General features: G+C 32.2%; 1 protein-coding gene and 1 pseudogene across 1 annotated transcript in view; one reads left to right on the top strand and one right to left on the bottom strand.

The window, feature by feature from the left end:
- Nucleotides 1-23240, bottom strand: part of LOC130942040 (protein transport protein Sec61 subunit gamma-like) — a 41062-nt gene extending 17822 nt beyond the window's left edge. The window contains exons 1-4 of the mRNA XM_057870716.1: nucleotides 23220-23240; nucleotides 22488-22599; nucleotides 1477-1592; nucleotides 1277-1392 (exon numbers count right to left, since the gene is read on the bottom strand). Coding sequence (XP_057726699.1) covers nucleotides 1277-1392; nucleotides 1477-1570 — 210 coding nt within the window. The 5' untranslated portion in view covers nucleotides 1571-1592; nucleotides 22488-22599; nucleotides 23220-23240. The remainder of the gene's footprint in view (nucleotides 1-1276; nucleotides 1393-1476; nucleotides 1593-22487; nucleotides 22600-23219) is intronic.
- Nucleotides 14724-21748, top strand: LOC130939358 (uncharacterized; annotated as a pseudogene).
- Nucleotides 23241-24861: the final 1621 nt, after the last annotated feature.

Raw genomic sequence — 24861 nt, 5'->3', positions numbered from 1 at the left:
AAGGAGAAAGAGAGAGGATGAAAAGGCAGATAGGAGAGAGAGACAGAGAGAAGAGAGAGATGGAGGAGAAAGAGGAAAGGGGAGAAGAAGAGGGAGAGAAAGATAGAGAGACAAGGGAGAGAGAAAGAAAGCCGAGGTGGAGAGAGATGAGAGAGAGAAAGAGAAGAGGGAGAGAGAGAAGAGAGAAAGAAGGGAAGTAGAGAGGGAGAGCGGGAGAAGAAAGAGAAAAAGAGAGAGAGAGAGAGGAAGAGAGAGAGGAGAAAGAGAGGGGAGGAGGAGATAAAAAGGAAAATGAGTGAGAGAGAGAGAAAGGAGAAAGAGAGAGAGAGGGGGGAAGGAAGGGGGAGAGAGAGGGAGATGGGAGAGAAATAGGAGAAAAAGAAGAGAGATAAGGGAAGAGAGAATAGAGAGAGAGAGAAAGAGGAGGGGGAGAGAGAAAAAGAGAGGAGAAAGAGGAGGAGGATAAAGAGGAAAATGAGAGAGAGAGGAGGGTGAGAAGGGAAAAAGAGAGATAGAGAGAGAGAGAGAGAGAGAGAGAGAAAGGGGGAGAGGGAGGGAGAGAGAGAGAAAGAAAGAGGAAGGGAGAGAGAGAGAGAGAGAGAGAGTATGTAATTTGGTTTTGAAATTAGGTTTTGATTTTAATTTGGTTTTGGTTTTGGTTAACCTGTTAAAAACCAGTTTTTTTAAATTTGGTTTTGGTTAACCAATTTTAAAAAATATGGATATGGTTTTTAAAATAGTTTTATTAAATTGGTTAACCAAAATGTGGTTATGGTTTTTTCACCGATTAACCACATTTTGGTTTTTTTATGCACACCCCTAGTATTCATTATAGACTTATTCTATTAATTTCAGCATAAGCAAAAGCAACACAAAAAAGTGAAGAATATACAAGTTACAATAAAGTTCCCTGGTATAATCAAAAGACATTGCTCCCTCTCTAGTATCTAGAAAGAAGAAAATTGATTTATAAATCTACCACCCCCTCTCAATAATAAACTATGAACAGAACAATAACTGTATGAAAGAACTTCATCTAAAGTAAATTTGCATAATTTCAAACCCTAATCTCAAGTAACAGTAAGAAAGCACAAAACCAACCACATTCTAAATACAATAAAACAACATTACAATTTCAACCTTTTAAACTCCTTATTCATAGTTTCATAGCAAATTGCTGCACCACGCTCAAACAACATATCAAGCTAAGAAACACAAAACAATTTTTTAAAAATTTCACAAATTTTTGAAAAATAAACAATTAGAAATCATATACCTAACCAGATCCGACGATGATGTTGTTAATGGGAATGAAGATGAGCTTGACGAAGAAGCCAACGAATCCCATAACCATAATTCCGATTGCAGTACTAACAGTAACCTTGTAATATTCTACAAACGAAAAGGAAAAATTCAGATTCACAGCATCGAGATTCAAATCAAAATAATCATAATTAAATTAATAAAAAAAGGTACCTTTGTCATCAGGTTTATGGCAACGCTTGATGAGCCTTACGCTATCCTTGGAGAACCCTTTGAGAGGTTCGAACACTGAATCAATGGCATCCATTGTCTATCTTGTGCTTTCGAAACTGAAATTGAATTTTGATGAAGGAAGAGAGTCTATATTTAGTTTAGTTATCTACAATACACATTGAATGGGCCAATGAGGTGATGCCATGCTGGATTATTCATGCCATATTTATATTTTCTTATCTTATTACTTATCTAGTTTACATAAGATTATTATTTAAATAAATTTTTTAAAAGAGATTATTATTTGTATAATATTAATTTGAATTACTTTTTGTAACACCCTCACTACCAAATGTCACGCTTCCGGCTGCGCCACTCTGATAGCAAGAAGTATTACGAGTACTTTATATATTAGATATTAAGATAGGAGCCTGTGACGAAAACCGGAAATAAATACTTTTACCTTAAAAAAAACAAACACATAGATTCATATACAAGATTTCTTACCTAATAGCTTATAAAATAATATACATATAAAACACAAAACTCCTATCCCCGTTACAGAATTGTAATAACAAAGACGAGGAAAGAAAAAATAATCTAATTAATACAAACATATGTAAACCAAAAATGAAATATCACTCTTTATAATAGTTCTTCATCTGATTCCTGAAAAGGTAAAACTGTAGGGGGTGAGAACCTAACCACACGGTCTCATCACGGAGTTTCAGAATTGTTCTAAGATAATATTTAATAAGAAAATTGTTTTCAACCTCAGTGATTATCATTGCCTTATGAATCTTTTAAAAACCAATAGCTAATCATTCAAAAACCTTTTCAAAAAATGATATTTAATCTTTCAGAAATCCAAAATCTTTCTTCTCTTATAAGAAAATCTTAATCAGAAACCAACCACGCAATCAATCAACATAATCATCAATTCAGCACCAAAGCTCATTCTCAAAAGTAGCACACCAGGTCAAACACAGGCAAAACAGACAAAGAAGCACAAGTTTAGGTAGCATTTACAGCAAATAATTCAGGTAGCAGTTAAGAACAGTTTAGCAATTAGGCAAACCAAAACAAGTTCAAACCCAAGCAAAGCATACAAATGCATATGATGCATGCCTGTCCTATGGCTATTGAGCTCATCTGTCAGTTATCCAGCCAACCCGACAAGTCCAAAAAACTTAGACTGTTCTCCGACGTGCATCCCTATGAGTCTATGCATAGCTTTTTCTCAAATAATCAATATTGCTTAATGAGGGTAACATTCCTGGGAATTTATAGTGCCCAGTCACCCTTACATCGTAGGGTCAACAGAGTATTGAGTCTCAACCTGGAGCAAGTGGTGACATGCCACTGCGTTTACCCAAAGAAACTCGTGTCTCAGATAATTCAATTTCATAAGCCATATAAATAATTCATTCAACATTCATCAATGTCTAAGTCATTCTCAACATCATCATCATTCATCAATCCATATCTTATTTCCAAATTCATTCAAAATCATATTTCAAAGAAAATCCTCATCATCCTTCTTTCCATTCCGTTCACTAACAATTCCCAATCCAAAACATAACTCTTCCTTTAATAAATAAAGTAATCTTAAACCATATAATGCTTAAAATTAAACCTTTAAAAATAACTACTTCAAATGAAACTTCTAATTTTATAAAATTTCGACAGCATCTCCTCTAAAACTCGGATTTTTCCACCCTTTTCGGATTCCAACAAAACCATTTCTCAAACTCCTTTCAACTCAATTTCAAAATTAGATCAATTTCAATATCTCAGACCATTTTCAATTTAAACTCATTTTTCAACAAATCAAGCTCATTTCCAATATTATAATCCTTTCCAGATCTCAATTCATTTCCAACAAAGCCAACTAACATTTACTGAAACCCTTTCCAACGGTTTCAAATCCGAGTCATTCACAAATCTCAAGCCATTTCCCAAACTCAAATTAATTCTAACATCAATTCATCTTCCAATTCTCAAATTATACTTGATAAACATTCAAATAAGATTTTCAAATTAATCTTTCACTCACTATCTCAATACCAACTCAATATTCAGAAATAGCCACAGTCAAGTAAGCAATCACATTCATTCAAAGCAATTCAGTTCAATTCATAAGACTCTATAATCACCAAAATTATTTATTTGCTTAAATATCAATTTATAACAATTCTTAAGAATAAAAATAAGTTTAATGAAAACGCCCCTACCTCGCGAAACCACTAACCAAACGCGTCGAAGAATTCCTTTTTCCTCATTCCGAAATCAAACGGCATTGACTCCAACTATTTCCCGCAGCCGTATAGCCCAAAAAGCACCATTCACAACAGAACTCGACCCTGAGACATTAAAGTCGCATAAAACTCAGAAACATATAATTGAATACTAACGCGAGGGTTTCGAAACAGAAACACTTACTGTACTCAGAGAATGAAACAACGGCAGTGGTATTAGCTACACTGAAAACTCTCCGCAACAACACCATCAAACACGGCTCTATAGTTATAATGGTTCAACCCTGAAACGTGAATACCCAAAACCCTCAACAAGCATATAACTACAATAACAATAAGGATTTTAGTTAGGAATTCACTACAGTTATGAAAAAATAGAACGATGGAGCGGCAACTGCATCAGTACCGGCGCAACTAGAAGCAGGAGCAGAACGGAAGACAACGGTGATCCGGGACAGGGACGAATTGCATCAGAACTAGAATAGCAACTCCGATGTCCTTCTCCAGCATCAAGGATGACAGTTTGGCTTACCATCATCAACAGCAACGAGCTAAGATCCAGATTGACGACGGCGACGGCATCACTAAACAGGAACATACACTATTTTATCTAGAATAAAAATATAGAGAAATAAAATCGGGAAGCAGAGTATGAGCAGGAGTGTTACAGTTTCAAGAATGGAATTGGAAACGTAGGGGAAGCTGCTGTCAGGCAATATCAGTGGCCTTTCCCTTCAAGCTCGATGGTGATTGAACTATGACAGCGAGCTCCCTTCGACGGCAGCGCTGACGGCGGTGCGCGGCGTTGGCGGGGACGACTCCAACGCGGTGACGAAGACAGAGCTTCTTCTCGGTCAGCAGCTTGCAACTCAGTTTCCTCCCAACATCATTCTTCCTCTCCTCTTCGTGGTTCTGTTTCCGACAACGGCGACACCACCCGCGACGGGTTGGCTGCGATGGACCCCTGGCGGCAAGACGCGATGGACCCCTGGCGGCAAGACGCGATGGCTCTCAATGCACGACTTCTCTCCTCTCTGCGAACAGTGGCGGCAACGACGTGGAGGACGGCGGCGAGCTGGGCGCGACGGTGGCACGGTGGCGGAGCAATTGGATGGCGTAGAGTGCAGCTCCTTCCCCTCCGATTCCGAACTCTCTCTTCTTCCTCAGCTCTCTCAGAAGCTCTCCTCTCCTCTCTGTGTGTGTCTGTGTTTTGGGAGAAGGGAGGTTAAGGGGTTAGGGTTTGTGAATTGGAGAAATTAGGTTTTCTGAATGAATTTGGGGATTTCGGGATTTAGGATTAGAAATTAGGATTTTATAAAAGAATATAGATAGATATGAATAGATATTTTGATAAAATTAGAGGATAGGGTAATTTTAAAACCAATTATACTCTTTTAAAAATATTTAAGAACATTATTTATTAACATATTACTAAATTAAATTAATTATTTTTAATTTAAATTATAAAATAAACATATTAATCACATTTTTATAAAATATAGTTTAAACTCAATTTATTAAAATTTATTTTAATTATCTTTAATAAAATAAGTTTTGAGATTAAAATTTTTAATAAATAAATAAATTAAATTTAGTTCATAATAAGATTTTTCTAAAAATTTTGGGTATTACACTTTTTAAGATATAATTGAAGTTACAATACGGAATTTTTAAATTATTAAGTTATTTAATAAAATATAAATCTATCATGTCCAAATCATTTGAATTAAGTAGAATTGAACTAGATTGAAAAATAAAAATTAGACTAATGTTATCTAAATCATAACAAATTAGGTAAAAAATTAAATGGTCTACAAAAATTTAGACTATTAAATTATTTTAGTAGTAAACTATATTTTTTAAATTTTTAAATAATTATCTAATAATAAAGAATATCAAACAATGAAGATCTTCCATGCTTTTGAATACTCAGTAGTTGCAATTTTTTTTTAAATCATACTTTTATAAATAAAAAATTATTGCTATTTAAATTCTAAATAGACAACAAAAAATATTATCCAATATTTTTCTTTTTCACTTTATTAAAATTTTAGTTGAAGTTCTCATTTTCATTTTGAAGAAAAAGATGTAGGAATATATACAAATTTTCTATTTTTATATCTTCCTATATATAATAGGAGACTAGTGGCTGATTTGGTGCTCGACAAGTAGTGGATCTATTCACCTGACACGTGTTGAGTCATATGATAAAGAAAAAAAAATATTTACTAACAAATTTCAACAAAAAATAAAAGACGAGGAAATAGTAAAGATCTTCATCTTTCTCTTTTTGTACTCTCTTTCCATCTGTATTATATAAAATCCCATCTAAAAGAAGAATTACATGCACAAATCATTCTCACAAGTAAACAAAAAAAAAAGAGAAAATGTCTCAAACCTTTGATTACCTGGCTGATTTAAATGCAAGAAAACTGCAATGGAATTTCAAAGTATACGTAATACGTGTGTGGGAACTCCTAACAGATACAATGAGGGAGAAGTTGGCACCATTGAAGTGATTATTGAAGATAGTCAGGTAAATATATTTACTCTATTCAAAAGTTTCAAAATTTTGCGTGATATAAGCAAGTTCTAAATATATTCAAAAAACTGCAGGGCACAAGGTTGCAAGTTTCGATCCCTAAATCCTTGGTGAGCAAGTGGCGGGGTGTCTTGGTTCAGTTTCAAATGTACATTATGACCAACTTCATTGTTGTTGACAACCAAAAGGGTAACATATCAAGGGGAGAGTATTTATTATTCTTCAGTCATAGGACAATCGTCAGTCATGTTGAGAATCCCAGTTTTCCGCTAAATGCTTTTCAATTTAGAACCATCCATGAGTTACTAAATGCTGAGAAGATCGATGACTCTGCATTGTTTGGTAAGTTGGTTTTATTAAATAGTTGTTCAACTTCTTTCATATTCAAATGCAATGCCTAGCTATGGTTCTCTCAAATGTGTGTAATGTGTATTTTTTTTTTAGACATGATTGGTGAAGTAGTTGATAAAGAAGATCCAAAAGAGTTGATCACCAGCAAAGGAAAGGAGACTAAACGACTGGCTGTTATCTTGGAGGACCTAGAGTATGTACATTCAACACTATAACAACTATATTTCTGTGCGTATGTAGAAATTTCTATTTTCAAAGAGTTAATGTGATGTCTTTTATATTTATAATGTTTCAGAAACAATAGGATTGGGTGCACTATATTTGGTGAAATGGTTGACCAGCTATTTCGTCACATGCAAGATGGAAGGGTTGAGCCACTAATAGTTGTGGTCCAGTATTTTAAGGCAACCAGATGGAATGGCAAGACATCTGTCCAAAGCCATTTTGACATTTCACAGCTGCACATAGACTCCAACCTTAAAGATGTTGCTGAATTTAGGAGCAAGTTAGTTGAGTCTATCTTATATAATCACTAAAGTGGCTTGCTTTTATACTTTGTATGAAAAATTTTGTGGTCTATATGTATATTTGTTGATGAAGTTGATGATCCTTTTGAACCAATGTGTAGGCTGCTTGGCGGTGAACCATCATCCTCTGTGAGGATTAGTCAAGTTCCATCAAAAACAGCTTGGTTAGGGGCTGAGGAGCTTAAACAAGGTGCTGTGTCAGTGAAAACAATTGAAGAAGTCCTTATCCAACATGAGGTAATCACAACTATGTTTTTTCAAATTTTTTTTGCCCAATGTCTATTTAGATTGGTTGCTGATGCAAAAATACTTGACATTTTAATATGGCTTAATAGGAAGGTCCAGCTTGGATTGCTGCAAATATTGTTGCAATTAATGTTACGAAGGATGATTGGTTCTATAAATCATGTAGAAAATGTCCAAAGAAAATAGAAACTCCTATTGGAAACAGATATGAATGTGGGAAGTGTGGCCATACACATGGATCTGTAGCCCTAAGGTTCTTTTGTATAATATTTGTATGGAAATTTTTAAATAAATACATGTTCATTTGTATTTTGTTTGTATTATAGGTTCAAAGTCGAGGTGATGGTTTTTGATGAAACCGGTAGCATCCGATTGCTACTATGGGACAAGGAAACAAGTATGTTATGTGGGAAGAGAGCTTAACAGATTATGGAGGACGATGTAAGCACCTATTGTTATTCTTAAGAATTGCTATCTATAAGCTATATAGCAAGAGTGAAGTGTTTTATTTGTTTACAGGTTATAGTGGGAGATGAATATCCCAAAACACTTGATAACATGATGGAAAAAAGAGTCCTTTTCAAGATAAATATCAAAGAAGCCAACATTAATCAATTTGATCATGTGTACACGGTTATGAAAATCTGTGATGATGAGGATATCATTGACAAAAATCTTCCCAAAGAGTTGTCTACTAATCTTCCGAGTAATGTCAGTGTAAGTTCTTTAAACAATTTAGTGCTACCGATAAGCGTATATTCTTATACATGGTCAATTCACTGTAACATCTAAGCAGACCAATTTATTCCCTAAACACAGGAAGATGGCTGCAACAACTATTTGGAAATTTCAGAAAATGTGGCTAATCTTAAAACTGATTGTGATACTGAGTCTTCTATGGTATGTTCAAAATATCTATTTTCTTTTATATTGTTACAAACAAGTGCAGATTTCTTGACAGCTTTTAAGATGAATTGTTTAACCTGATAGTTTTCTGTTATTTATGTGTTATAGGATGTTGTGGAGGAGTGCATCTCATCCCTCAAGTACAAAACACCATCCAAAAATATTACCAATGGATTGAAGAATTCTCCTCTAAGTCTGAATGAAGATGAGGAAGAAGGCCAGCTATCAACCAACAGGTTCAGTAGGAAGATGGGAAAAAGACAGAAATGTGTTAACCTTGATGCAGATATATGAGTAATTGAAAATTTGATTTATATTTTGAGTAGTAAAAGAAACTCTATTGCAGTCACCTAATTATGTGTTTTGTAATTATATGACTTTTTTATTATCTTTTTATCATGTAAGACTTGGTTAGTCAGGTGGCATTCAATTTATGATGAACTTACCTTAGAAACTTGATTGATTCCTAATATGATTTCTAAATACTTTGCTTTGTTTTGACATGGTCAGTAAGTACCTGTATATACACCTTAAAAGAATTGTTTTTAGTAAGAATTCTTCTGAATGAATTTAATCATCTAATGTATACTATGGCTTATTTCGGTATGTACACCAACTAAAATTGTTTCACATGGTTAGAAATAAACTATGTACACATCAGAGTAAAAAGAAGTATGCATTCACTATGAAATTTTGATATGGCCCGTACAACTACTTAGATTATAGTGTGAAATATGTATGAAATGCTAGATATTAAAATATAATAATTTCTAAACTACGTATGAAAAGTTACTATATGCATCGTGATTGAGTCAAAATAGTATTTTACACGTGATATTAGAACAAAAAGTAGATAAGGATGAAAAAATCATTTAAATACAATTACATTCTTATCTTATAACACTAATAGAATTTAATTTAATAGAAAAGATGGTCAGGTAGAATATAAAGCAATATCCAGCTCAAATACATAAACTATCTATTTGTGATGGACTATGTTACGGAAATTTTTATAGGTGAAAGGATACATATAATTCAGTTTCATATTGAATTTCTAACTTATACGTATCTTTACTAAAGTGGGTTCACTAAATATGGTTTGAGTTGTACCCAAGTGATTAAATATGTTTTTTGTTTAATAGATATATTAAATGAAATAAATATGCCATAAATTGGAACATAGTGAAATGTGACCTTTATGAACTTATTTGTTAGGGATATTGACAAATAATTAATCTGATTTAAGCTATTCAATATACTAACTTTGGCAATAGAAGTAAAATTTTTGAAAGGAGAACTATCTATATGTTAAATTTAACCCAATTTCAAAACAATGAATATAAATATTTAAAATGTAACTATCAGAGTTTTATTATCAATGAAGAAATTCGTTGGTCACATGATCAATTTTAATTTATAGTATAAGAGATATTACGTAAAGTATAGACCCTAAAGCTTTTTCTGAAATATAGCCACAGTATACAATAAAAAAAGCTAAGTTTATTTCAAGTAATCCCTGTGTACATTACGTGAAGAAGAAAGGTCAAAACATGTAAAAACATGTTAAACCAGATACAATGAAGAAAAGCATGATGGATACTCTGATAATTTTTCTAGGCTATAGACAAAGTATAGATAGTAAAAGATAAATTTATTTATTGTTATTATAATCAAGTCCTTCCTATGTACATTGCGTAAAGAAAAAGCGTCTTCAATATATACAAAAACTTAACAAAGCAGTGTTAGATGAGGTTATAGATGTACATATTTTTAATATACATTACCATATATTGCTAACAAATAACACCACAGATTAAAGTAATATTGTTGATACCACTTTTGGCATTTATAAAATGTCAACTAAGACAGTCTACCACTGAACCTATGGTCAATAATCGGATAGCTTTTAATGAGCTATGATAGTTGTGTAAAGTGCTATTGATTTTACACAGTAATATATATTATTCGAAATTTTCAAAGCTTGGAGTTTATCTAAAAGGATGAAAGTTAAATAAAGCCAACCCCTATTAACTGCATATCTTAGGTTCAGGAGGACATCACGCGATGCTATATGACCCAGTAGTTAATTTATTTTTGTTAAAATAACCTTCTCAGACTAATATAAAATGTTACACATTAAATAAGTTTTGTGTTTACAAATTTTGTGTTTATCATTTATCTATCATCCATTACAACTTACAAGGACCAACTAAATAAAGATTTAGCTTAGATAGGTATGGTCAGAATCGTAGGAATTTATATACTCTTTTTAATCCCAAGTCTCTTCAAAATCACAGCAAAATGGGTATTTTCAAATTGGACTTTTTCAATCGTTGCATTGCAAATAAAAACATTAAATATATTAGGAAATTACAATCATGATTGTGATAAGGAGGAATTGAAAAAAAGATTTAATAAGTACATGACAATTTTAATCATCCTAATTCAATATTGAAATATTGGATTATGTATATTGATAATTCAACCATTAAATACATTAGCATAGCACGTACTAAGTAGAGTTATTAACATAGAAATTTAAATTAAATCTAAATGTAATTTGACGGAAGAAAGAATTGTAAAAATTTATTATAGGTCATTCTCAGTGATAATTTACAATAGGTGAAATACTTGCAGTTAAAGCGGATATAATTTTTACATAAAAAAGTGAATAAGATTGATAAGACAAAAGTCTCTTAGGAGTAGAATATTTCAAATGTATCTCATAGGAACTACATCCAAGATGAATTAGTTATTCACAAAATGGGAATATATATATATATATATATATATATATATATATATATATATATATATATATATATATATATATATAAGTAGCAAAGATAAAAGCATAAAACTACAAAATAAAAGTAAAGATATCTAGCAATGGGCCACATTATGTCTTATATCCACTAAAGCAACTCCATGGAATATTAATACAGCATCACATCAGTCAATATAGGATGAATGCATTCTAAATCATTTTTTGAAGTAGTATATATTTAAAATAAATTGTCAATTGTATAATGTTTCGGTAAAATTCATGATATAGCTACACGAGCATATAGTCATGTATTTGCCCATTTCATAATTTATTTTATTATACAGATGGGGAAAATGTCAGATATTTTGTTTTTAAAAATTTAAACTACTATAAAATCAAAACTTATAAAAATATTATGTGTGATTCCAAATGGCTCTACTGAATACTTTTTGACCGTTGAACATGGCTTGAAAATATTATTTCCTATAAAAAAATTGCTTTAAAAGTTGATCTCCTAATATAGTTGCAGAATATGTATTTGATAGTGTCTTACTTTTTATGGTTTGCATAAAATTATGAATAATATTGAAAAGTGATACTTATACTCGGAAGGAATATCAACCATAAGGATGATATAGGCACTACATTCAAGGTGCACCAATCAATCACAAAATTTGTATAGATATCTATAGTAGACCGATATATTATTACTGAAAAAAATAATTAAAATATAATATAAAGTTATAAGTAATATACTCAGATATGTCTTCTAACTACTTCGTTCATACTAAGAAGGTACTGTTCGACATATACTATAAGTCATGGCAGTTAATAAAAAAATGTCCATATTTAGCGTTAATAAAAAAATGATGGTTAGGAGATTAAACTAAGAATAGAATGTGGTAATTTCTATAAAGCTTATATCCATAATAAAAATCACATATTTTCAAAGGATAAAATATTAGATTTTATGTATTATATTTGTCTTTGTAATGTAGGTAAAAAATAAGTTCAGGTACAAAAATTTAGATATTTTAAAAGATGAATGAAACACTTTTATAAGAATCATCAGTTATCATGTATATAGGTGCATGTGCCACCTTTTATTGAGGTTTAAATATAACTTATAAAAGAGAACAGCACAACGCCATAATTTCTTCTTAATTAGGATATTCATTTATAAATGTCATTTACGGCCTTATGGATGAATCCACCAATAAATCTATTACTAATTCTTTGTCTAACCTAGCTAAAAGCCTTTTCAAAATCATTTCTAATATGAGTGACATTACACACAAGAGAGTCCCCCTTCCCCATATCAACGATGAATTGTTGTGGAAGATTTTCAGCAAGTCTCATCATAAAACTGTTGGGAAGTGCAGAATGCTGAGCAAAAAATGGAGGCACAAGCTATCGAGCCCATACTTTGTCAAATAACATTTCATGGAAAACAAGCTCAGGGATAAGCGAATGATCATTGGTGTAACACCCTACCACACTAAGCTTTACGCTTAAGCCGTAAAACAGAGGTGGTGCTGTTATATGTACTCATTTTATTTTAGAGGTCGTAATACCACACCACCTCTGTTTTACGGCTTAAGCGTAAAGCTTAGTGTGGTAGAGTGTTACAATTGGGGTTGGTTATCTTCCTTTTGATGAAAAATGTAGGTGGTTTTTGTGCGTTGATGTTGCAAGCGGACAACAGTTCGATTTCAACATTCCTATACCCATAAACAACTTTGGCTATTATGTTCTCATTGGTTCTGACCAGGGCAACATTTGTCTGAAGTTTTCACAAGGTGGCTTCAACTCTACACTTATGATATTGAATCCTCTCACCAGGAGGATGGCTTTTGTTACTGACAAGGCTAGGAAGCATTGCTCACATGCGGTCTCTCTATATGCTTTTGGTTATGTGCTTGATACCATTGAGTATTACATAGTGCATGTTTACAAGAAGCACTACAAAGACAAAGTACTCTCATGGACTCTCTACAATTCTTACGAAGCAGAATGGACCTACTCCGGTAATTTCCAAACCAAGACTCAAAAACTTGGCCCAAAGAATATTGAAGACAAAGGTGTTGTCTATTGGATAGGTTGGGAAGGGGTTAGATTTGAAGAACCAACCTCTATAATCACTTTCTCTCTGCAGAGCAGATTGTTTTCTGAAGTTAATGTTCCACATGAAGTGAGATCATCAAATAATTCACTCACAAACTTCAATAATGGCGTTGGTTTCATATCATATAACAATATTGGATTCACAAGGGAGGTTGTTGTCTGGGAAATCACTCCCAAAGCTAATGATAAACTTGGGTGGGAGAAAATGATCAAGGTATTAGGAATTGGTATCCCATACAACCCAACTATCTTTGTGGGAAATGACATTATTTCTGTTATGGAGTTTCGGGGTAGCTTTGGGAGTGTGAATGACTCTGAGAGCACAGATCTTCTTATATCAAGATTTAAGTTCATGACTGCCCGTAGGAAGCATCTTCTCCATAGGAACTGGAACGAGAATATTTATGTTAAGTCTATTTCTATGCACTTGCAAGGACTCTATCCAGTTTGAATCACTTCCAGAAACCTCCTCCATATATTAGTGTGTTCTACTCTACTATTCTATGTGTGTGTAATTTGGAGTTAAATGTTTATGGCAATGTTTTTAATTTTTATTATGGTTGTCAATTTCATGTTTTGAGCCAGTTTTGTTTTACAGTTTGTTCACGTAAGAGTAATGCTTCACCAATATTAAGTAAACTACTACCTTTTGTTAGTAATCCAGCCTTATAAAAGGGTTAATGGAGTCTGCCAAACAATGTGCAGCCTGTGTTGATGGAATATATGCATGTGTATACTACAACTAAAAAATTATGCAAACAAGTTTTCATTCTCATTGGGACTTTAGAAAAGTATTTCTGTATTCTGGACCTTAATATGTTGTCAAAAGTTAAATTAACATCATGAAGAGATAACTAACTCTTAATCAGCCTCACATCCCAAACAGTTGACGATGTCTTTATATATAAAAACCAATTAAAATAGCACAAAAACTTCATAAAATTGATATAACAAATGCATTACATAGATTATAAAAAATATAGAATGAACCTCTGTAATTTAAAGGAATTCAGGCCATCAGATGTGCAATATATATACTTAGAAAAAGGAGGTTAATAACCTATAGGATTTATGAGGATAAACCATTCTCAACAGGCATCTATATGGTTTTCCATAATATGGATTCGCATCTTGCCATTAAAACTCTATGCAATACTTATAAAACCTTTAAACATCTTTTAAATATATAAACAAATTAGTAATGTCAATTATAATTTGACTCGAGCCAAAAGTAAAATTTCATTTGATTATCTAAATTAGCTTATTAAGGAGTATCATACTTTATGTCACTGAACGGTTTTTTATTCCTACCAATAGCTATTACCAATACTCAATAATAAGTTAGTGGTATCAATTAAAATCACCTATGCCATCAGGTGATAGAACTTGGTCACTTGAAGCAAAAAATCCCACAAATACCAAGAAAGTTCCATCATATTATCTGCCCGATTACCCCTCATGTAATACTAACAAAAAAAAGTTTGTGAACATTGGTTGTTGAAGTCAATCATCAACACTGGCTTAACATGGAGAATATACAAAAGATGGAAAAAGCAAATGCTTCCATAGCAAGAAGAGAAAGGAGAGCTATTATTGAAGAGAAGAGGAAGAAGGCAAGGATATCAAACGAAGTTCACACTGGTTCTCAAAAGGAGTGCAGAAATCCTCTTCAAACAATAAACTTAAACTCAGACACATCCTCTTCAGGTATCATATTTGTGCATAAGCATATGGGTTATTAATGTCATTTATTTTAAAATATACTATGAACAAAACTCAGATTATAGAAGAATGAATACAGAATGCAAAATGATGTTTATTGGTTTAAAAATCGTTAAATCTTTAGGTTCATTACATGGCCAGCTGACAAAGTACATATTGTGTTCGGATATGTCAAACTTTCTAAGAGGATAATATAATTTGTATATTTGGTTTCAGGAGAAATACATACATATTTAAAGAACAAGAGGAAAGTTGATGTGTCGAATCTGTATGATAATATTAGGACACCAACAAAGAAGATAATGGGACCGACAATATCTCGAGATAGTGAACTAAATCATATGATGGGAACTCCTTTGTCAAGTAATAACTAATACTCTTATTAAATAATAACTTTATACTTTGACACCATGGAAATTGCTAATACATTTAAGCCATGCGCGTTCGATTCAATCAGGTTCCATACAACTATATAAAAATTACCTTGCAGGAAAAGAGAATAATATTTATTGGAAAAATGGTGACACAAGCATACAAACTTCCATAAGGTTAGAAGGCACGGTCAACAACGAACCTAATTTGGGTTTTCCTGTAGAAAGAAATCTAGCAAGCAAGACACCTGACTCGAGAGGTATTTTATATTAGCAAAAATAATATTCAGGTTGTTTTGATAAATCTACTTCTATGATACAAAGACCATCATTAACTCATGGTGGTTGTTGTGGTTACAATCATTTATATCTTGACAATATTTTTCATACATTATAACTGAAAATGCAATTACTGTACATTATCTTTAAGCAAAGTAGTTAATAGTTCAAATCTACACAGATGATGCCAAGAATGCCAGACGAGAGAGAGCTTTGAAACTAGCTGGAAAAAGGCAAACCATTCATAAAAAATCTGCGGGAGGTATTCCACTATTGTTATCAAAGCTTAATAGACAAGTGTATTTGCAAATAAGAGGGCGATAATAAATATCTGTATTTTTAGGCAGGAGAGATTCTAGCATTATTGAACTAGACTTGAGCTCAATAACAAGTACACAAGAAGTTAGTCTCGATCAAAGTACAAATCCAGACATAGGGAAAATGAACAATATAGAGGTTAATTCATTTCGGTGCAGCAATGAGTTTTCAGGAAATTCAATTTTTCAATATATGTTTAGTGGTTTTATATTATATATATGATCTTTGATTAAATTGTACTTAGTCTAGAATCTGAATAATATACTATATTTATATTGACCCAGTAGAGCAAAGGAAGTTTATTAGGGGACCAACGACATCGCCACAAGCTGTAGGATCCAACACACGAACACTACAAGCTGGAAAAGGTATTAGAAGTTTTTCAACATGAGTAAAATTAAAAGTTTTGTTATGTTTATATCTCACTTTATATAGCATTGCTAAACAGATACAAGTATTATAAGACTGTTGAAAAATAAGTCCAAAACAACACATAACAATGCAAGCACAGGTGCAGTGACTTTGGCTATTTTAGTATAAGATAGTGAATTTTGTCTTGAATACTATGTAATATGTTAATTATTTGTTTATAGGTCCTGAATACTTGAGCATTGGAGATCCAATGCATCAATGTGAGTATTGTAATGCACTCTTTTGGTATGATGAACGCACAAACAAGCACTACAAAGCAACTGAACCTAAATACACAAATTGTTGCAAAGGAGGCCAAGTTCAAATACCCCATTTACAAGATGCTCCAAAGGAACTATACAATTTGTTGTATGAAGATAGTCCTAAAAGCAAGCACTTTCGTGACAACATTAGAGCTTATAATAACATGTTCCAATTCACTTCAATGGGTGCAAAGATAGACCGAAGCATCAATCGCAGCAAAGGACAGGCTACCTTCATTCTTTGTGGAGAAAATTATCACTTGATGGGTAGCCTCATACCACCAGAAGGCAATGTCGCCAAATTTGCTCAGCTATATGTGTATGATACACAGAATGAAATCCAGAATCGTATGAACATTTTCAGGTTTGTAACAAAATACTAAAATTTAACGATAAATTCATGTTAGGATTCTATAATGGAGAGTATAGAGACTTCTTATTTAGAAAATGTTAAATATCTTATGTACATTGTTGTTGGTGTACAGCAGAGCAGAAAACCAGTTAATTCATGAAGATATTGTAAAGGATTTAAAGAAGATGCTAGACGAGCACAATGTCATGGTAAAGGCCTTTCGTATGGTTAGGGAGTCGATGAGAGTTGACTCACGTAATTCTGTGAAGCTTAGGCTCTTGGGTAAAAGGGGTAAGGATGGTAGACGCTATAATCTTCCGTCAACAAATGAGATTGCTGCATTAATAGTTGGTGATTTTGATATTGATAAAAATGACAGAGACATTATCGTAGAGACACAGACTGGAAAATTACAACGGATTAATCAACTTAATCCATCTTATCTTGGATTACAATACCCTCTTTTATTTCCTTATGGTGAGGACGATTTCAAGGAAGATATCTCTCTCAGCAAACCTACATCTAATGATGGAAAAGGGAGACAACACATGTCTATGAGAGAATTTTTTGCTTTTAGAATACAAGAGAGACTAGCAGATGGATCTCCATTGTTGTATTCAAGGAGGCTCTTCCAACAGTTCTTGGTGGATGCTTATTCAATGATTGAATCATCTAGATTGAATTATATACGTCATAATCAAGACAAATTTAGATGTGAAATGTACAAACGAATAAAAGATGCTGTTTTGAATGGTGAAATTACACCCTCATGTAAAGGGAAGCGAATTATACTACCTTCTTCATTTACTGGTGGTCCTAGGTATATGATACAAAATTATCAAGATGCAATGGCAATTTGCAAAGTTGTGGGTTATCCAGACCTATTTATTACATTTACATGTAATCCTAAATGGCCAGAGCTTGAAGATTTTTTTGACAATAGAGAACTACGTGCAGAAGATAGACCAGACATGGTTTGCAGGGCTTTTAAGGTGAAGTTGGATTGTCTTATCAAGGACATCAAAGTAAATCGCATTTTTGGGAGGGTTAGTGCAGGTGACTCATTGACTATACTCCAAATTATATTTTTTTAGCAACTTTATTTTACACTTGTTTATAAATATAGGGTTAATTTTGATATGCAGAACCTGAAAAATAGAGATATTTTTCTATGAATATAAACCTTTTATTTGAGCAAGTTATATGTCTTTTGCATTAAAATGTGATCATATTGAAAGTAAATAGAGTGCTTTAGAGCAGTTTAGATGCAGTCACATGTTAATTTATTAATGAGTGATGATTTTTATCCATTTCATAGCTTATAATAATGAGTCATTAGCTATTAGATAAACAATCATTATACCAAGTAAAGGCTGACATAATAAATTTTTATATTTTTAGTGGTGTACATGATTGAATTCCAAAAATGCGGATTGCCTCATGTCCACATACTAATTTTCCTACACCCAGATGATAAGTATCCCACTGGAGAAGAGATAGACCAGATTATTTCAGTTGAGATTCCAGATAGAGAAAAAGATCCTGTTTATTTTGATGCCGTTGAAAAACATATGATGCATGGTCCATGTGGCAATTTTAGAAAACAATCACCGTGCATGGAAAATGGAAAATGCATAAGGCACTTTCCAAAAAGATTTGTTGATGAGACAACAGTTGATGAAGATGGCTATCCATTATACAGGCGCAGAGATGATGGGAGGATTATTAATAAAAGTGGTGTTGATCTCGATAACCGTTACGTAGTCCCACATAATAGGTTTTTGCTGCTGAGGTATGGTGCACACATTAATGTTGAGTGGTGTAATCAATCGAGATCAATTAAATATTTGTTTAAGTATGTGAATAAAGGGAATGATCGTGTAACTACTGCATTTTACAAAAGTGTTGGTGAAGACGTAGAAAGTGATGAAATCGATGAGATTAGTATGTACTACGATTGTAGATACATATCTCCATGTGAAGCAGCTTGGAGGATTTTCGGTTATAGCATTCACTATAGAGATCCTTCAGTCGTTAGGTTGGGGTTTCATTTGCCGGATGAGCAAAATGTGATATTCAAAGACCATGACAACTTAGATGAGGTAGCTAGAGAGGCTTCGGTAAAAGAATCTATGTTTCTTGGTTGGTTTGAAGCAAATAAAGAATATCGAGAGGCTAGGTCCCTAACATTTGCTGAGCTTCCTACTAAGTTTGTATGGAAAGCCCAAGAACGGATATGGGTTCCACGAAAATCGCATGCAGTCATTGGAAGAATTTTTTTTGTGCCTCCTGGATCTGGTGAAATTTACTATTTAAGACTACTATTGAATTTAGTCAAAGGCCCTACTTGCTATGAAGATATCAGAACTGTTGACGGAACTGTGTACTCAACTTTCAGAGATGCATGTTATGCACGTGGTCTTTTAGATGATGACAGAGAATATATTGATGCAATACAAGAAACAAATAATTGGGGTTCCGAAGAATATTTGAGAAAATTGTTTGCAACACTTTTGTTTTCAAATTCTATGACAAGGCCAGAATATGTATGGGACAACATGTGGCATATTTTATCTGATGATATTCTACATAGGCAAAAGAGAATTCTTGACAATTCAGGTATTCTAAAGTTAATTTACCCCTAAGTTATCTAACATACTATTAATTTGTACATAATACAAGTGGCCAATACATATTAATAGGTCGGATTAGGTTTATAATGTTGTTTTGGTTGGTTTATTACAATAGTGTTTGGTTAAAAAAATGTATTATAGAATAAAAGAGTGGTAATAGAGAATAAAAAGTTCTCATGATATAAAAATTTAGTTGAACAGAGTCTAATTTTTTTTTTTTGTAAATTAGGCATTAACAATGACTACTTCATACGAGACAGTAAGATTTTATGATCGAAAAGAAATTATTATCAACAATGTTTGTTCATATTTAGAATGTATACAATCAATATTAAAGAAATAGAAGTAAAAAGATATTTTACTCTGTATAACTACTCAAAAAGTTAAATAACCATTTAATGTGTTTATGAATATGAAATCATGTATAATGTAAAATGATAATAATTTGAAAAGTGATCTTGATAGTAGTTTCTTCTATGTGTTTTTACACATTTAACTCTCTCCATTACGTTGGTGTCTTTCACAGATTTAAGTTTAACAGAGCAGGAATTGAAGGATCTAACTCTTATAGATATTGAGAATAAATTGAAGACTTACAACAAGAGTCTAAAAGAGTTCTCTTCCACGCCATTTCCAGATATGGAAATGTGTTCCTCTCATTTGGTTTCAAGCGGCATCAATCGGATAATTTCTGATGAGCAACAATATGATAGACACAGATTAGCTGATGAACATAGCCTTTATTTACAACAGCTGACAGATGAACAACACCATGTTTATGATAGGATTATGCAATCTGTCAATGATGGAGTAGGTGGTGTTTACTTTTTATATGAATATGGCGGAACAGGAAAAACTTTTGTCTGAAAGACATTGGCATCAGGGTTAAGATCAAGAGGTCAAATTGTCTTGACGGTGGCTTCAAGTGGCATAGCTGCTTTGTTATTACCGGGTGGTAGAACAGCTCATTCAAGATTTGCAATACCACTTAATGTTGATGAGTTTTCCACTTGCAATATAAAACAGGGCAGTGCATTGGCAGAATTGATCATAAAAACAAAACTTATTATTTGGGATGAAGCTCCCATGGTCAATAAGCATTGTATAGAAGCACTTGATAGGACAATGCGAGATTTATTGAGATTCAAGAATGTTCATAGTGAAGAGCAACCTTTTGGAGGGAAAACAATTGTGTTTGGTGGTGACTTTAGACAGATACTCCCTGTTATACCCAAAGGAAGCAGGCAGGATATTGTGAATGCGACTATCAATTCATCCTACATTTGGAATAGTTGCAACATGTTGAAACTAACAAGAAATATGCGGCTACAAGCGGATGATGCTAATGTACATTCGTCTGAGTTAAAGAATTTTGCAGAATGGATACTAAGCATTGGCGATGGTAAATGCGGGGAGTCTAATAAAGATGGAATTGATACAATTCAAATTCCCAATGACATTCTGATAAAAGAATGGGAGGATCCTATAGCTGCTATATGTAGAGCAATTTATCCCGAAATGTTTTGGCCTTCAAATTCTGTCTATGAAGTCGAAGATCGAGCTATCCTTGCCCCAACATTGCAAATAGTAGATGAGATTAACCGATACATGATGAGTTTAAATCCACGTGAATCATAAACATACTATAGTTCTGACAAAGCATGTCCAACAGAGCCATCTAATGAGTTAATCGCATCAATACACACTCCAGAATTTCTAAACACAATTAAGTGTTCGGGGGTTCCAAACCATGAGTTGACAGTCAAGGTAGGAACACCTATCATGTTACTACAGAATATTGATCACTCGGCTGGATTATGCAATGGAACCTGATTAGTGATAACAAAGCTAGGAAAACACATTATTGAAGCTAAAAGCATGACAGGAAAGAATGCTGGTCAGAAAGTTTTTATTCCAAGGATGACCCTTAGTCCATCTGACCATAGAATACCATTCAAGTTTCAACGCAAACAGTTCCCTATAATTGTATCCTATGCCATGACAATTAATAAGAGTCAAGGACAATCCTTATCAAAAGTTGGATTGATTTTAAAGAAACCTGTTTTTACCCACGGACAATTGTATGTGGCTATTTCGAAAGTTACAAATAAAAAAGGTCTTAAGATACTCTTATTTGATGAAGAACAAAGGAGCAATGAGACAGATAATGTTGTTTTCGAAGAAGTGTTTAGGAATGTTTGACAAAGGCTATATGTCTGCCACATTCTATATCAAAGTTCATCTCAGGTAATTTATAGATTTGAAGAGTTTTATTTAAGCATTCTATATTATTTTGGATGGACTCGCCTAAATCACCACAAATTTCATATTGAACCACGCTATCTTTATATATTCAATTATTGATGTGCACTAATGAACATTTTTATCTTTAGGTGCCTGGTGTAAACAAATTAATTGAGTTCACTTACTATTGTGTCAGGAGACAATTCAAAAAAGAGAGACGGAGAATGTTATGTCACGAGAGGTATTCTCCATCCATTATTTTCTAGAGATTGCAGTGGATAATTCTCAACATATTTCTGCTCTCAGCTTATATTTTACTAAGTTGAAAGATCAATTATTTTTTCATTATTTAAAAATTTCTGGAATTCGACATATTTGTTTGTTCTAATCATGATTATGATTTTCATGTTATTTGTAGCAAGTTTTTATTTGAATAGTGCATATACATATATACTAAAACAGTAACAATGTGATCAACTATAACAAGAAAAACACTACTCACAAATCAATTATTAGTCAGACTAAAACAAAATTATCACCTAAATCTGAACTAATATATACATAACTAATAGAACACATAATTATTGTCCACAACACACAACAAAGGTAACCCAATCCAATGCTCAAATAATATTATGAAACATCGAGGCATGAAAAATACAAGTTAAAAAATGAATATTATGAACCAGTAACATACCTGGTGTACCAGTATAGTTCTCGCCATGAGAGAAATGTAGTTAATGACAGCACCTTCTATCAAAATAACAATGTATTCCCACTGTTCATCTTAATTATGTTGTAAAACAACACTATACATGCAAAGAAAATTTCAATTAGGCCTAAAAAATACACTCACACGTGGATGTAACAACATTTAAAGAGAATTAGCAATACAATCGTTATCCAGCAAGTTGCATTGATTAGTTGGCTGAAATCAATTTATTTAAAAATCATCTACCTTAAAACAAGCAATGACTATTTAAATATCAACATTTATAAATATGATAAATAAACATTTCAAATTTAAAAGTGATTATTTACACTTCAAAGTTACAATAAATTTATCCAGATGTTAAGTTTTGGCAAAATATCATTACAAAACCATCTCTATGTAAAATTGTATTATTTTACATGGAAGCAATATCCCTAAAAAATCTTTTACATTATCAGTTGTTCGAACATATGAGATTTCACAAATTGGATGAAGCTAAATAGAAACATAGAAGCATATAAAAAGCTTAAAAATAGAACATTTTATTAACAATAAAGAACATTTCATAGTGAGATTAATAAAGAACATTTCATAGTGAGATTTCATAGTAACTGCACATCTTATTAAGAATAAACAACATTCCAGCACATATTTAATCAAAATAGCACTAAACTAACATAATTAAATGAACAATAAACTATATTAAAGCACACTCACTTAAAAGGAGTAAAACAAAACAGTAAACACAGAAGGATTCGTGGATGAGGTTCCAAATTCTTGAAGCAGCTCCCCAACGTATTGAATAAATTTCAGTTATTTGATTTTCCTCTTCTAATTCCCAAACATCACGCCATGCTCCCAAATACTGTTAAACAAAACATGTCTTATTGAAACTACCATGTGTTTGGATTATTCAGTTGATTTTTCTTACTGTTCATTTTTCGGTGATGCATAAAAATTCTCCTTGCTGAATAGTGTGTGTTTTTGAAATTTTAGAAGAAGGAGGGTCACATATGATAGAGGTGATACAATAAATTTTGTAAAATACTATTTTATTTGATTGGCTTTCATATTGTCCATACAAGGATGAAGTAGGTGAAAATTTAATAGAGTTTATTTCTCCACATACAAAATTAAATGCTATTTATTAAAACCTTATCACTTCAGATCTTTAGATGGAAGTGTACAGCTCTATATCCATCAATAATTTTATATGCGCTTTAACCTTTAAAAAAATAATAATATTAAATTACAAATATTAAAATTCATTTTATTTTTCTGTTGTTTTGGGGGTTAAAAATCTACTAAATCCAACTTATGTAATATATCAGACCAAATTCACTAATACTAAACAATATATATTTTTCAATTAAAATAGACTACATATTAAATTTATTATATATAATTTTGATAAATTTATTCAAATTCAAAGTATTTATAAAATTATTTGAGATTATAATAAAGTTATTATATTTGTGTTAATTTGTATCTAAAATCATCAAATCATAATCTTTTACGGTTTAAAAAAAGTGTCTATGCAAGGTTTAAAAAAAGTGTCTATGCAATATTTAAAAAAAATAGAAGTGGTAAGGAAATAAAATCATGAATACCAAAAGAAGCCTTGCATAACTATTAGGTTAATTCTCTATTAACATTTTGCGAATAACTTGAACATAGGGGTTTACACCATATTAAATTCATATTAAAATGGAAGAAGAAAAATAAAAAATGAAAGTAAATTACTATGAGTAAAACTATACATTTAAATCATTAGCAACAAGAAAAGTGTAAAAAAGAAGTAAAAATAAAATCCAACAAGAATGTGAATTACAATTAAATTTGTATTTATCCAACTCAATCATATATTATGATGAGAGTTTCTTACTTGATAATTAAGATTAGTCCTTAGTTCACATAGAACAATACTCTGATAATTGTTATATCAAATTAGAATCAACTAAAGAGAGACTCCTTTGTCATTAGTCTTTTCTTTGACATGCATCAAAAGAGAAATATTTATTTAGTTATACTATAGAAATTGAAATCCTCTGTCAACCTTCATGCACTTATTTATCAACAACTAATTGCTTAGTCATATCAAATTTTAATTCGATTGCTATGAAAAAAAATCCCAACTGTTGGAACTTAATTAAAAAAATAAAAATCATGTTCACTAATAAGTCTTTGAGAATGAAAATACTCACCTTTATTTTGCTCCTATTCACCAGCATTATTATGTATATTGGCAAGAAGAGCTATCTAAAAAGTAAAAAGTAATTCAATTGAACAAAAGAGTATAACAAACTTTATTAAAACAAAATTATAAGTTCTGACAAATAAATTTTCAGACTTTAGCCTT

Source organism: Arachis stenosperma, chromosome 7 (assembly GCF_014773155.1).
Source record: "Arachis stenosperma cultivar V10309 chromosome 7, arast.V10309.gnm1.PFL2, whole genome shotgun sequence".
In the NCBI taxonomy this organism is placed as follows: domain Eukaryota; kingdom Viridiplantae; phylum Streptophyta; class Magnoliopsida; order Fabales; family Fabaceae; genus Arachis; species Arachis stenosperma.
Note: the sequence above shows the minus strand (reverse complement) of the source record. Positions and strands in the feature narration are given on the sequence as shown.